We start from the raw sequence: 14,522 nt of genomic DNA on the forward strand, positions 1-14,522 counted from the left end.
TCCCGGCCTCGGCAGAGACAACGGGCTGGGATCAGACATGAGCTGCAGAGGGGAGCGCAGGCACAGCTGGAGTCACCGAGAGGGGAAGGTAACCAGAAGGTCCCTGTTTGGCCACTTCTTCATGTGAAGCAGAGCCTCCACCTGCCTGGGAGATGGGCACATCCCTGTTAGTTTGCACCCACCTGCTGCTCTCAGGAATAAGGTGCTTGGAGAGAAGAAAAGATGCGGAGAATTGCCTCAGGATGGGGTCCGTACAGCAGTCAGGGATTGGCAAGGTACAAGAACCTGGGCTTCTTATAAAGAGCAGCTAACAAGCCCTGTGTCTGCCAGTCTGCTTGCTGTGCTTGTGTCTTCATTCTCCATCTCCTTACTGGGTTTCTGTTGTTAATTTGGCCTGGGCTCTATGTTTTCTGGTGCAGGGAGCCTTACCCTTTCTTTGGAGACGTCATTTTCCATTTGGGTGTCTGTGCTTGAAATCAGGGATTTCCAAAAAGTTGTTCCTGGAGGGCCACGATGCGGACGGCAACATGCTGGGACCACAGCCAAGGGCAGCTGGGGCAGGTTCTCCCCCACCAACGCACTGCTCTTCATAGGCTGCATGAAAAGGCTTCTCAGGCTCATTGGGGAAGCCCTCATCTTTGGTACCCTCCTGGTGAACTGGTTTGCACTGTTTGCATGTTTGGTTTGGGGGGAATTTTGTTTGTCTTTGTTTGGATTTTTTTTCTTTTTTTTTTTTCTTTTTTTCTTCTCCTAACTCCTCCCCAGGCAGCACCAACTCATTTTTGCATCCAAATACTTGAAAAAGAGCAAACCACATTGCAACCTACCGCACCAAGAGCAGCATCTGCTCTTGCCTGGGCTCAGCCATGGGGCCAGAGGCAGGAGCTGTGTTCACTGTGGCTGATGCTGCACTGTGTGCAACCACGGCAGCCCAGAAGAGATGCAGGAGGGAAAAAGTGCCTCCGAGGTCTCTGAATAAGTTTGAGGGCTGAGTTAGAAACCATGCTTGAGCTCATGGTCATGGACAGGAGATGCGTTTGGGAGCAGAAGCTTAACAAATCCTGACTAGAAATGCGCTATAGATTAAGACATGGCTTTACAAAATACGAGAGGTACAGTGGTGTGGAAGGATGGGCTCAGAGGCTGGATGGGCTGGCATTCAGCATGGCTGTAGCTAGAGTTAAATCAACTCAAACGTTAACCATTGAACTTTTTTTAGAGACTTGGGGATAAGAAGTGTCTCACTTGGTGTTATAAGAACATATAAGAGCTGCCAAAGGAACATGCCATTGGAGGCTGATGGATGTTCACATTGTCTTCCCTGAAACCTTTGTGGCAGAGGAAGGACCTGGGAAATGTTGACGTTTACATGTAGTTGTCTTTAATATTTTATTATATTTAGTCTGACATTTATTAAAAATGTAAACCAGTTTCCTTAGCAAATGAAAGTTAAATGCCAGGAAAAATTGTCCCAGCACTTGAAGTGTATGTTCTCCGTAGGGAAATGGAAGGAGAGAACAAAGGGACTGAGAGGTGCTGGCTTCTGCATCTCTTCTGAGAAAACAGGGCCAGGAGAGCATCGGTTGTGTGACAGCTGCTATAGGAGGGAGAGTTCGCCAACCATTAGAGCGAAAGTCATCAAGTGCAGTTCATAGGGATGTGACATGCGTGTGATAGGTAGTAATTGAGCACAATTTGTAGCTGCTGCAGTGACCCGGTATCCACCTATTATTAGCTATTGCTATTATTATTATATTAAATCATGACTTGAAGCACGGGAAGTTACAGGATGCTTGTTTTGATTGCTGAGAAAATTAAATAAGGCATTTGGCACGTCTCCCTGCTCCCGACCTCCCCCTTCCGCTGCAGAGACCGCAGCGCAGCCAGCCAGATCCTCAGCGGCTGCCCAGGGCTCCTGCGCCGCGGCAGCCCAGGAGCGACGGATGCTGACCGACCCCCCATGAGGGTCTGGTGCGCTCGGGTGCTTTCCAGGCCCCGTGTTTTCCTGCCCTGCAGTGCCATGCCAGCCAGGGCAGTGGTCACCCGGACTCCAGAGCTTTTGGTTTCTTCTCTCGTCTGGCTTTGCTGGCTGTAGAGAGCTCAACGGTGCTGTTGGACTCCTGCCCTGCCTGAAGTAGGGGTTGTCATTAGCTGCTTTCAGGGGCAAGAGAGAAGAATGTCGCTGTGAGCAGGGTTTTGGGGATAGCCAGCCTTGCCCAGTTGCAGTGGAGAGCTGTAGGGATGCCGTGTGGAGAGCCTGGCTGCCACGCAGCAGAAAGCTGGTGGCCAGGAGCACCCTGGTGCCCCAGCTCCCACCTGCCTCAGCCGAGTGGCACCCTGTGCACCGTCAGGGTCTGACAGGCATGTCAGGAAGGGACGGAGCAGCCCTGGAGATTCCCAGGCACAACTGCCTGCACTAAGCGTTCAGCCAGCAGCAGTTTACAAGAGCTCTGCAGAAGGTGAGAAGCCCTCTCCTTGGGCAGGAGCAAGGAGAATCCTCTAAGCAGTCCAGACATGATGAAAACTTCCCACTCCCGGGGAAGGAGGGACAGCCGAGCGGGTGAAGCCGCAGGGGTCTTTCACAAGAAGCTGCCACGTGCGTGGCGTAGCCAGAGAGAAGGGACAGTGCTGCGTGTAGGCAGGGAACAACAGCAAGTAATTGCACTCTCATCTCATTCCTCTCCTGCAATTACTTGCCATGGTGCAGCTGGAGGGTTTTGCCGGTCTCTAGCTGTGCCATGAGATAACATCGCCTTGCGACTAACAAAGCTCATACGTATTTTGCACCTTTTTCTTTTCTGTCATTGCTGCACCGAGATAAGCGGCGGCGCGCGGCGAGGCTGGGCGGGTGGCTGCAGCCGCATCCCGCATGCTTCTTTCTCCACCCACCATACGTTCTTTTCTTCCCCTCTCATAGTGCGGACGCAATGCTGAAAACTTCGACCGGTTTTTCACTCGACATCCACCCGTCTTAACACCTCCTGACCAGGAAGTCATCAGGAACATTGACCAGTCAGAATTCGAAGGATTTTCCTTTGTTAACTCTGAGTTTTTTAAACCTGAAGCCAAGAGCTAAGTAGCTGTGTAGATCTCATTCCTGCATCTCTATCATCCAGTCCCAACTGCTATTGTGGTGACATTTTCCATTGCAAAACTTGCATTCATGGTTTTTCTTTAGTAGTACTACTAGAGTGACCATATTTCAAAGCCAGAAGTGTCTTCACATGATTTGGGGCATGCCTGAGGGGTAGGTGATGTGCACGAAGTGCTGCAAATGTGCTTTTCTGACATTTTATTTGTAGAAAATGAAAACTGTTCATTGGCTAATGGAGGTAAAATGGAGAGGTGTAGGCCATGACAATTAGGAGAAATCTCTTCAGCATGTGATTCCTGCTTTTCCCTTTTCCTAGTCTTTTAATATAATCATGAAAATTTAATATTATAGCCTTCTTAGCCTTAGTGGCAAGTAAGTGTTTTTAACGCAACCCTTCCCAGTGTGAACGTGCATCCCGCAGCGCGGGTGCTGCCGGCCGAGCCTGTCAGCTCCTCCCAAAACTGAGCAGTTGCTCTGAAGAGCTGAAATGCCGATTCTGGCTTCTTTTGTAGTTCTGTCCTGCTGGTTATTGAAACCCACGGCAGCACCCCTTGCTGCTGTAGACTCGTACATACATGGATTTGGGCAGGCATGGTTCTCTGCGCTGGGTCTTCAGCAGCGGTGATAAATCATTAGGGAAGCCAGCTCTGCTGTTTGCAGAGATTTCTCCTGATTATGCTGTTTCTAAGTAGCATTTTTTAATTAAAAGAAACATACTCAGTTGTAAATGGGAAATTTGAAAGAGCTGTTGCAGGTGCTTTCAAATCCATGGTCACTCTAGTAAATACCACACAACATTGGTTTTCATAGCAAACTTTTTCTTTTTTTCAAATGCCAAAGCAGTTGATTGAGTTTGTTACCTGCGCTTTAAATGTGTCAAAAATGGTATTAACACAAATGGGATGCTATTTAACTTTGAACAGTATTGTGAATTCTGATATGAAGCTTGTAAAGAAACTTGTTTCAACTAATAGTCCTACTTCTAAAAAATGCCGCTCAATATTTAAATGGCCTAAGTTTTGTTTCTGGCATCAAAGAAAAAGTTTCAGGAAGGATGAATTTCTCTTGAAACAATAACAATCATGCAGCTTCCTTTTATACTATTCTGCAGATGTTCGTGGGCTGTCACTGTATCAATCTGCTTTAAGTTGTAATGTGCCAATTTTTTTTTCCAATACTGATTATAAAATAAAAAGTGAGAAATAATGTCAAAGAAACCTGCATGTGTTTGGCAGTAATGAGTTTCTACAGTTCTGGGCTCAGGAGATGCCAGGAGTGCCGAGAGTTGGGGCTGCACCGTGCCAAGGGCTGGAAGCTGCTCCAGCCACTTGGGGATGCTGGCTCGGGGGCACGGCGGCTGCAGCGCCGGCAGCAGTGCAGGCAGCAGTGCAGGCAGCAGCCCCCATCACAATGCAGCCTCCTGCACCGCCAGCGGAGCCGTGGCCCATCCGTCCTCTGCAGCATTTGTCCCTGAACTGAGGTGCGACGTACTGGAAGCATCTTCCAAGTGGAGAGTAAATGCCTGCGTGCCCTCTGCACCAGCTCTTGCTGCGCAGCACCTGATCCTGCTCGCTCGTGCCGCTGAAACACGGACAGGGAAAGGAGTTTCTCTCTGATGTCCCTTGGAGGAAGGATGATTTGGGGAATCAGGACGGCCCTCCTGCAGGGCGCTGCCGAGGCAAGCAGAGCTCTGCCGCTTGGGGATGTCTTGAAATGCCTTGAACAGAGACGACTGCGGTATGCGCTTTGGATTTCTGGAGACTGCAGAGGCAAGGCTCTCGGTGAGGCAGCGCCGTGTGTCGGTGACTCATCGCCCTGCTCCTGCGCTCTCAGAGGAGCAGTTGTTAAAAGCAATTGGCATTTTCAGCTAAAGAGGGATTACAGGTTCCTGTTAACCTCCCTTCTCCTGAGCACATGCAGAATTTCCCTTCTGTCTTTGGAAATCCGCTTCTGCTGAATTGCTGCGGTTCTGAACTCTGCAGGATTGTTCTGAAAGGCACTGAACGACAGCACCGACGACGCCAGCAGGAGCTGCTCCCCGGCTCCCTCCGCCAGGGCAGCCCTAGAGCTCTGCCATGGGGAAGGGGCAACAGCGGCGGTGGTCGGGAAGGATGGCCATCCCCTGTGGTCCAGGCATAAATGCTGTTCTGGGCCAGACGTGCCCTGCAGGCATACTGCCCTGGGCATGTGGGAGCCCAGGGTCCCTCCCGTGCTCCTCCTCACCTCCCAGAGTCAATTAGCCCTTTGCTGGAGGCATTTTCAGCCTTGAATATCCCCTGCCTTCCGCTCTCTCTGTTTACCAGATCCACGTAGCCATTCCCTACCTGCTCCCAGGCTATTCATCATCTTTGACAGAGGCCAAATTGCCACCAATTTCAGACAAAATTCAAGGTAAGAAATCAGCAAACCCCACTTTGCTGCGCTCACAGCTGGGCCCTCATGGTGCTGCGCTTTCCTGCTGAGCCCCTGGAGGAGTGTGGGGGGGAAGCTGCCTGAGGATGCTGTACAGGGGGAGATGGGCTGCCCTGAGCCCCCTCCCAGGCATGTCACAGCCTTTGCCAGAGTTTTCTGCCACTGAAAAGCAGCAGGAGGTTTTGCTCACCCGAGGGCTTCCAGGCTGAGCACTTGTCCTCTCTGGGGCCATCAGCAGAGGCCGCTCCAAAGGGCTGGGGACCGTGGTGGCAATTTGCACCAGCGGCAAATGTGGACATTTCATTCCCCTTTGTAGCATCCCACAGCATTCCTGCTCAGGAGAAGCTCCTGGCTTGGTAGGATGGTGTTGTTTTGGCACACATTGGTTCGAGTGGATGTGGCCTTCAGGAACCATTTGGTCAGCTCAGCATCCCTCCGGGAGCAGTGCAGGAGCCTGGTGCCACCGTCAGCTCCTTCCTTCTGCATGTGGTGGGGCTGCAAGAGAGAGCCCCTGTGCAACTGCTTCGAAACAGCCTCTTTGCAGTGAAGGGCAGTGCCTCTGCTCTTCCATAGCTCCAAGCTGGCCCTTCTCGTCCTAGGGGGGATGCTGCCTTCCATCGAGGTGGGCTTACACTTATGTTTCAACCACTTCACCCTTTGCTTGGCAGAATTCTGCACCTGAAGCCTGCTCCCTCACCTTGTCTGCCCTTCCCCACTCCTGCTCTGTGCCCCCAAATCCACCTCTTCTTCCTTCTCTGTGTTGGGAAGAGGAGCCCTGCAGGGACTGTACTGGCTCCCAAGTGCCACTTGTCCAAGAGGGAAGGCAGAGACCCAGCTCCTGCTCGGGGACAGGCTGGGACCCAACAGGCGCCGGCAGGTCGGGACACCGGTGCCCTGAGCACCGCTGCGTGCTCAAAGCCTCGCTGGCTTGATGACACAGCCGTGTCCTGGCTCTTCTCCTGGCTTTTCCCTCTTTGTTCCTTGAGCTCCAGCCCTGTTTTTCTTCCCACCTCATCTCCTCTCAGCTGCCCTTGGCTCTCTTTGCTCTCTGGTTTTCCCCCTGCAAGGCTGAAGCTGTCCTGATGGGATGCCTCCTGCAGCAAGTGGAGTCTCTGAGCGGCCATGGATGTCCTGGTCCACTGCTGGCAACAGGGCTCGTCTCCAGAGGCTCGATCCAGCTGCAGTTGTGATGTGGTGCTCCTGGCCTGGCCGGGCTGGCAGGAGGAGGGCAGGGAGGACCTAGCTCTTGGCTGTATTCTGGCCGTGCTCCTGCTTGAGGCATGAAGGTGCTGATGGTTCTGCCCCAGCATCCCTGCACCAGCAGCAGCTGGTGGGACGAGAGGTGCTGCAGTGAGGACACAACATATCGCCCACCAGGTGCTTCATCAGTACCGAGCAGTGGGGAGGATGGCTGCGGCGGGAGGGAGCGGGGTGGGGCCACAGACCAGCCAGCGTGGTCCCTCCTGCGGCCCATGGCACGCACGTGTCCGGTGATGGAGCAGCTGGGGTGTGAGCGCGGCGGGGCCCCCCCGCAGTTACCCCTCTGCCATGAGCTGACAAAATAAGCCAGAGTTGGAAATCTCCCATCGTAGCAGAGTGCAGGCAAGCTACGGGGGCCTTGGTCCAAAGGCAGAGTCTAAAAAAAAAAAAACCAGGCCATTTTGCAGGTTCCTGTAAGACATCAAATTTGTGACAGGGTCCTGCCAGTGCCACAGCAGGGGAAGGTGACCTCCAGCACAGAGTCAGGGCACGGGGGTGGCTGCGCCTGCTCGTAAAAATGAAAAAGCGGTGGAAAGCGCAGTGCTCTGCGGCGAGGCTTGTCCGGCCCCGGGGCCATGCTGCAGGTCTCCCACCCAGCAGCATCCCAGCCCCGCGCCCTGTGCACAGCCTTTACGGGTAGTTAGGAACACTGGGAGAGGACTGCAAATGACTGTGCTTCTGGCTCGTTTAAGCTCTTACATAGAGACACAGAAGAAGAGAGAGGGAAAGTTTGCTTTAATAAGGAGACGAAGCAGAGCAGGCTCCCAGCCCACGGGCTGCCTGGCTGCTCACGCCGCTGCCGCGCTGCAGGGAGCGGGTTGTCCCTCCGTGGGCTTTCTTTACTGATGAAGGATCCTGGGTGCTTATATTGTATCTTCATGCTCCGGTTTCCCATTCAGTCAAGCCACCGTAACCTCCCGCAGCCAGAACATAGCTTAATTGGGCAATCTCGGATGCACACCCATTTATAAAAATGGCCCAAGTGTTCCTGACTGATGGGCTCTGCAGTGCCAATAGCAGGTTACCAGTGCTAATCGAGACAGTAACTTTTTTTTTTTCTTTTTTGGGTTGGATGTAGCTGCAAAGTTGTTCTTCTTATGAAATTAAAATGGTAAAAGGTTGCATATGTGGAATTTTCGTTCTTCTACTGGTTTTGAACTACTATATATTTTCTACATACAGCCCTGGAGCAAATCACATCCTCAAATCAATAAAACACTGTGTCGGTCAATACTATATCATAGCATAATTTTAAAAAATCAAGCTTAAAGCAAAAGGAGCTCCTACAGCTGATTATTTTGTGCAAATTTCGAAATCTTATTGAATGTTTACTTCTATTTCAAGGCATGTTGCTTCCTCCAGGCTCCTTCCTCCTGTGTATTGTGAATCTCTGTTTGCAGTGATGGTTTTGCATGCTGAGAAACTGCTCTGTTTCTCTCTCTCGCAGCAGCCAGGAGAGGAGGGATGCTCGGCCTGGGAGCACCGCAGCCCTCCCCGATGCCCCATGCTCTCATCGTGTCCCTTTACTGTCTGGTTGTGTGTTTCAGGCGCATTAAACTGGTGTTCTTCCGTTCTTGCCCATGGTGTGGGGTTGCTTCTGTTGTACAGGGGCTGCCGCTGCCTGTTTGGGTGTGTATTCCTCATCGCCGGCAGCTGTAGAAACCAGCACGGAGATCTCGAGTGCTGGGCACGAAGCCCAGGGACAGCACAGCTCTCCGGCCGAGCACCCTCGGGTGCTGCCACCGCTCGCTCGCTTGCTCGCTCGCGCTCCCCGCTTTACCGCGTTTAACTCTGTGCTTTCCGTTTAACAGAAGGACAAACGAGACACTTCCAACTTCGACAAAGAGTTCACCCGGCAGCCGGTGGAGCTCACGCCCACGGACAAACTCTTCATCATGAACTTGGACCAGAACGAGTTTGCTGGATTCTCCTACACTAACCCTGAGTTTGTCATTAACGTGTAGTCGCGGCGCGGCCGCCGCCCGCCCTCTCCTCGCAGTCCGAAACTCCAGATCGCCTTGTACATACCGACACTAGTCTTCCGGGATTAGCAGTGCAGACATACATACCCTCATGCGAAACACGCCGACCGCTTGTTTTAGGAGGCCTTTCTATGTCTGTGTCACTTGCTAGCTTGGTTTCCCTAGCTGGAGATGTTTGGGGTTCGAGTTAACAGTCAGTAATACTTCTAGGAACTATAGTTGGTGGTGACTAATAGAGTTTTTAAACAGAAATATACCAAATTGCTACAGTCTTTGTAATTTTTGAAATCGGATGCTGAGATTCCAGTGACCCTAGCTACTCACAAATCGTTTCTGTTGAATGCTAAGCATGGTTGATATCTTAAACCGTTGTGCTGAAGCTTGCGATGACTGTGAGCTTGTCTTAGAGGAGCCTTTTGTTCAAGACATGGATACATTTGATCAGTGTGGAAAAGTCTGCTTATAGACATATATTTTTAAATGCATTGTATATACCGTCAGCCTGGCTCATCGAAGCCGTCTTCCTCCCTCGCCTCCCGCAAGCCTGCGCCTCGCCACACGTCCTTTCCTACACTCAGGCATTAAGACTCCAAACAAATTCCATGCCAGTTCTTGTAAATCAGAGCAAATCTTTTTCTAAGTGAAAGGTGGGATTTTTTTTTAACATCTGGAACAGTTTGCAGTTTTGATACACTCTGTCAGCACTCTCATAAATCTTTCTCCTGTTTTTTCACAGACACTGTCAAAATTTAACAGCTCTGTAAAGGATATTAATATTCTACCAAAACAAAACACATTTATATTCTCGGTTTACAATTTACCAACTGAAAATATGCCCACTACAAAAGGGCTTTACTGAGGGCTATTTATAAAGGTAACTTTTCTACTTTACACCCTCTGCTATTATCTTAAAGGCTCAAAACCCAGGTAATTTCACAGGCATCTTGATTTACCTGATTTCTGCCAAAGTTCCTGGGGGTTTTATTCAGCCATCCAGGACCTTCTGCATCATTTCAAAAATTCTGAATCAGAAGAGACAATTCCAGCAGCTATTTGTAAGGCCGAGCTGCGCCGCGCGTGCAGCAGCAGTGCCGTGCGGGAGGGCAGGGGCAGGCAGGGACTGCCCGTCAGCAGCCGGGGGGAGACTTGCTGTTGGGTCCGCAGCAGGCTGAGCCCCCAGCGTGAGCATCCTTTGAGTCACTGGCTGTTATTCCTCTCTTATTACACACCAGTTTGGTTGGTTTGCAAAAAAAAAAGAAAACCCATATGTATATTTTCTGAACCACTACCAATTCTAATGTAAATACACATTACTCCATGCCTATAGGGGAAAATGGGGGTGGAATTTTATGAATCACGAGGAATCCTATAAAGGAAATTCTGGTTTGTAGATCTTTTATAAACATCAAACTCTACCTTTTGAAATTATTTTCTTCTTTTAATAACTCATTGAGGAAAAAAGGCTGCTAGAAGCTAAAGCTGATGTCCCGCCTGCCAGGGGGCGGGCAGCCGGGTGTCCTCGCCCCGTTATTAAATTGCAGGCAGGCAGTGCCCTGTGCGTGCGGGGGATGTGAGCTGTGAGTCCATGGTCTCGGGCACTGACCTGGGCTGGAGGAAACAAAACCAAACCCAGAAAAACTGCAAATTGTGCCAGATTGCCAAGAGAGTTTATGAGACACTCTGCATCAGATGAAGCCCAGGGAAGCTGGGGCTAGTTTCTGGTGAGGGTTCTCGTAACTCCAGCACACGTTTCAGAAGACGTCTCGCCATCCTCTGCAGACCACAGTTGATGTTCAGAGCATGTACGTTACTGTAACTTTCAAACCTGTTGCTGCAGAATTAGTATTACTTCAGTGGTGAATGTTTTTAATTTCCGTATCTTCAGCTCTGAAGCCGCTCCCAGGGTCTGTCCAGGATGCTGCTGTAAGGTCTCCCGTGCCGAGGGGCACCGCGGGGCCGTGGTTACACGCAGGGGCTGCTGTGGGGGGAGTTACGTCTTTTCTGTTCGGGACTTCTGTGTACGTGTTGGGGTGACACTTCTGCATGGAGCAGGCATTGCTGGACCGCCAAGCGAGCCGGGCAGCCTCGGATGGGGCCCCGCGGGGAAGCTGGGCCAGCACATGGCCGTGCTCAGCTGTGCCGCCAGGCAGCTTCGGTGGCATCTTCGGGATCTGCAGGGTTAAGATCCATGCTCCAGGGAGAGCTTAGCAAAGACTAGGTCCTGTTTGCAGGACTTGTACCGTGAGCGTTTCTGATGTCCATTCTGCTACTTGCCAAACTCTTATTTCAAGGTTTATTTCCAGATGACCTGTTTCTTTTGTGGAGAAATGTAAAATGGGATATGCCTGGCCCTGCACAGACATTGATACTTGTACAAACTCTTCCAAGGAAGGGCAGAGTGACAGTGGTTGAGTCACTGTTTGCTGTAATTTGATGATTTAGTCTTCACTATTGGATGGGGAAAGCAGTGCTCAGGAAGGTGCTCAGAGCTGAGAGGCTTCAGGAGAGCCCCGTTAGTCAGTCCTCAGGTGCTCTGATGCATGGATAAAGCTCAGAAAACGATACCTGAGCGCGCTGCCAGCATGCAGTGCACCCATGGCTGCATGCAGTGCCGGGGGGACAAAGGGACAGTGTGAGCGAGCAGCGGGCGAGGCAGAAGGATGCTCTGGGGGACAGAGGAGGCATCTCAGCCTGCAGCTACAGAGGAGAGAAAAATCCGCCAGGGCTTGCGGGGTGCAGCCTGACCACTCGCCTGTGTGCTGGAGGGGGTTTGGCTGCAAGTCCGGTGTCCCACACTGAGCAGCCTGGCTGCGGTGGGATGGGCAATGGGGTCCAGCGGTGGCAGGGTGGGACCCAGAGCCCTGCACCTCCCCAGGTGAGGGAGGAGGGACCGAGGAGGCACCGAGGAGGCAGGACATACAGTTACCCCACCCGCCAAGGATGGCAAGTCCTGATGCTTTCTCCTGGGCTGGCTGCAGGTAAGTGGGGTTCAGGCTCCTGAGGTGGTTCCCCGTGGGGCAGGATGGATTAGACATCCCCCCCAGGGACCGTGTTGGCCCCTTTGCTGCTGGTCAGCAGCAGCAGCTGGGGCTGTGGTGGCTGCTCCGGGCAGCAGAACCTGCACGGCTCCGGCACCCAGCCGGGGGGCTGATCGGCAGCGTAGGCTTTGCAAAGGAGACCGCGTACTGAAGAAGACATGGGGCAGGAGGGCAGAGGCGCCTGGAAGCGAAGAAATAACTGCTTGCGTTTACCCACTGGCTAAGGATTTCATTCCCAACACTGGTATTTGGAAATACGCCAGGGTACCTTGGTGCAGGAGTAGATTCCCATTCCTGTCTGCAGGGATGTTAGGGCTGCAAATGCCGGTGCTCCCTGGGCATGCCCTATTTCACTTGGACATTTTGCTGAAGAAAAGGAGAGAGGACTATGGCTGTTTGTGCAGGCCTTCTGCGTTGCTGGTCTAAAGCGCAGCCCAGCTTGAGCTGGGGTGCGGCGGGGAGGCTGCTGGGTGCCTGCAGCGGTGGAGCACTGCTGGAGAGCTTGCATGGCACGCCGGGACAGTGGAAGAGCGGAGGGAATGGAGGAGATCCTGAGCAGGAACCTGCCAGAAGTCAGGGGAGAGCCAGGGCTGGCTGCTTGGGCTCAGCCTGAGGAATTGCCTGGTCCTGGCGGTCTGCAGGGCTCTGTTAAGGGCTGTGAGGCTGTGGGCAGGCGAGGGGGGACTGGAAACCCTGATCCACTCCAACTCTGCTGTCCTGCAGCTGTACATGGCTGTTTGGGATACAGCCAGTTCTGACCCAGCCGTTACACAGCAGTTTCAGGGTGGGTCTGTGCAGGGCTGTCAGCGCTGCTGCACGGCCCAGGCGTAGCTGCTCTCCAGCCAGTGTGTGCTCGGGGACTGCCCCAGCGCGATGTCATTTGCACGTGGCAAGGGCAACCTGCTGCTGCTGCTCTTGTCTGCCCTGGCTGGACATCTGAGCAGCCTTCTCTTTGCAAGAGAGCCATCACCAAAGGAGTTATCGATCCATTTAATCAATACATGCAAATTTGCATAGTGGCCAACCCATATAGGTAATCTCAAAGATGGAAAGATGAGCGAGCGCTCTGGGCAGTGGATAGGCTCTGATAATTGTTAATCCCAGGAGCTCTAATATAAGTGAAGAACTAGGGTGATTTCTAGTGCAGAGTGCAAGGATCCAGCTGTTCAAAAGGTAGGGCTTCCATCTGGAGGGTGGAACTAGCTCATACTGAGTGCAGTTTCTCTGCTTTTGCGGAAGCAGGTGAGCCACTGAGCCTGCAACAGCAAAAGAAGCAACAAGCATCTTGCTCCATGCATGGAAGTGTCATCCAAACTGTTTATTTCTGATCACGTTCAAAGTGGCAATTAAAACAAGAAAAAAAAAAAAAAAAAGAAAATGTTTATTGTTGAACAGTTTGTGTTTGTGAATTTGATTTCACCTGCAAGTATTTGATGACTTTTCTACATCCTAGACTACCTGCTGTGTGTTGTCAAAAGATTCTCATAAAGATCTCCTTTTAGATGGGCATATACTCTTTATTCTATTTGCTGCATGTATCAAAAAATAAAATATATAATTTTAAAGAAACCTTGAGAACTTGACTTCCTTTGCCTGCGAGACTCCAGTGGCATGCGGGGCGAGAGTTGGTGGGCTGGGCATGCCATGGGATCCCCGGCAATCCACAGCTGGTTCTGGCTGTTGGCCGCCTGCCTGGTCACCTGGAGGGGTCCCGCCAAGCACTGTTACAGCAGCAAATGCTGAAATGTTGCAGCTTTTCTGTAAAAAAGATGCATATCTGCACAGCTAGAGAATATTCACAAATGGAGCCTGCCTGAATGCAGGGCTAGGAGTGGAGACTTGCGGCTGGGGCTGTGCTTAAAGATACAATATAGACCAAGGGGGAGGGAAGGTGTTTGTTTTTTGGATCGTCAGTTAATTGCTAATTAAGATGAGTTAATTAACACTGTTGCAGATGCTCTTCCCACCACCCCATCAGCACTGGTTCCCAGTCCCTGTAACTCACGCAGGGCTGCGGGGGGTGGCCTGGCTGGCGCTGGGGAGGTTGGGTGCCGGGCAGACCCTCTGCGGGCGCTTTGCACAGCCTTGCCCTGCCACGGCAGTGAGGGCAGGGGAGCAGCAGGCTCAGAGCGTTGGAGCTCTGCAAATCCCCTCACGTCTGCACGTGTTCCTGAGGCTGTGAGGGGTTTCCTGGCCGAGTGCACTGTTATGCAGCTTTCTGCTCACTTGCACAGAAAGCTGCATGGCACAGACGTGCTTTTCTCCATCGAGGAAATTTGCCTTCTTAGGAAGTGCCCTTGTGAAAGCTGGTGAGCGTGTTAGGAAGGGCATTGTCTTCTCCCTTTGGGGACTTCAGCTAAGCCTTCAGCAAGAAGATGTCCTCATCTCTCCCACCTGGCTTGGCTGGTGGTCACTGGGGACCACCCCATTTCACATGGGGATGGGAAAACTGCAGGGCTCAACCGGTCCTGGTGCTGCCCGTGTACCCCTAGCATCTCTCCTCCAGGCCGGAGAGTCCTGGTCTGTCCCCTGCTGCTGGCACCGTTACTGTTCCTCTACAGCCCCCGGCCATGGGGCAGGGCAAGCTGCAGGACAGGTTGGTCTGTGGGGCCATGCCAGGAAGGTCTCCCACGGCCCCGGCACAGGGTTTCGGGGTGGCCCGTCAAGCCCCTCCCCAGCTTTGCTGACGTGCCCATTCCCAGCATGTCGGAAATGCTTCTGAGCCTCAGTTACCCT

General features: G+C 52.2%; 1 protein-coding gene across 2 annotated transcripts in view; it reads left to right on the top strand.

Moving 5' to 3' along the window:
- The window catches only part of PRKCB (protein kinase C beta), a 129,510-nt gene extending 125,263 nt beyond the window's left edge, over window positions 1-4,247 (top strand). For both annotated transcript variants that reach the window (XM_082312479.1, XM_082312480.1), the window contains one exon: window positions 2,918-4,247. In XM_082312479.1, the coding sequence (XP_082168605.1) occupies window positions 2,918-3,076 (159 nt within the window). In that variant the 3' untranslated portion in view covers window positions 3,077-4,247. The remainder of the gene's footprint in view (window positions 1-2,917) is intronic.
- Window positions 4,248-14,522: the final 10,275 nt, after the last annotated feature.

The sequence above is a fragment of the Platalea leucorodia genome (genome assembly GCF_965183815.1).
Source record: "Platalea leucorodia genome assembly, chromosome: 5".
In the NCBI taxonomy this organism is placed as follows: Eukaryota; Metazoa; Chordata; class Aves; order Pelecaniformes; family Threskiornithidae; genus Platalea; species Platalea leucorodia.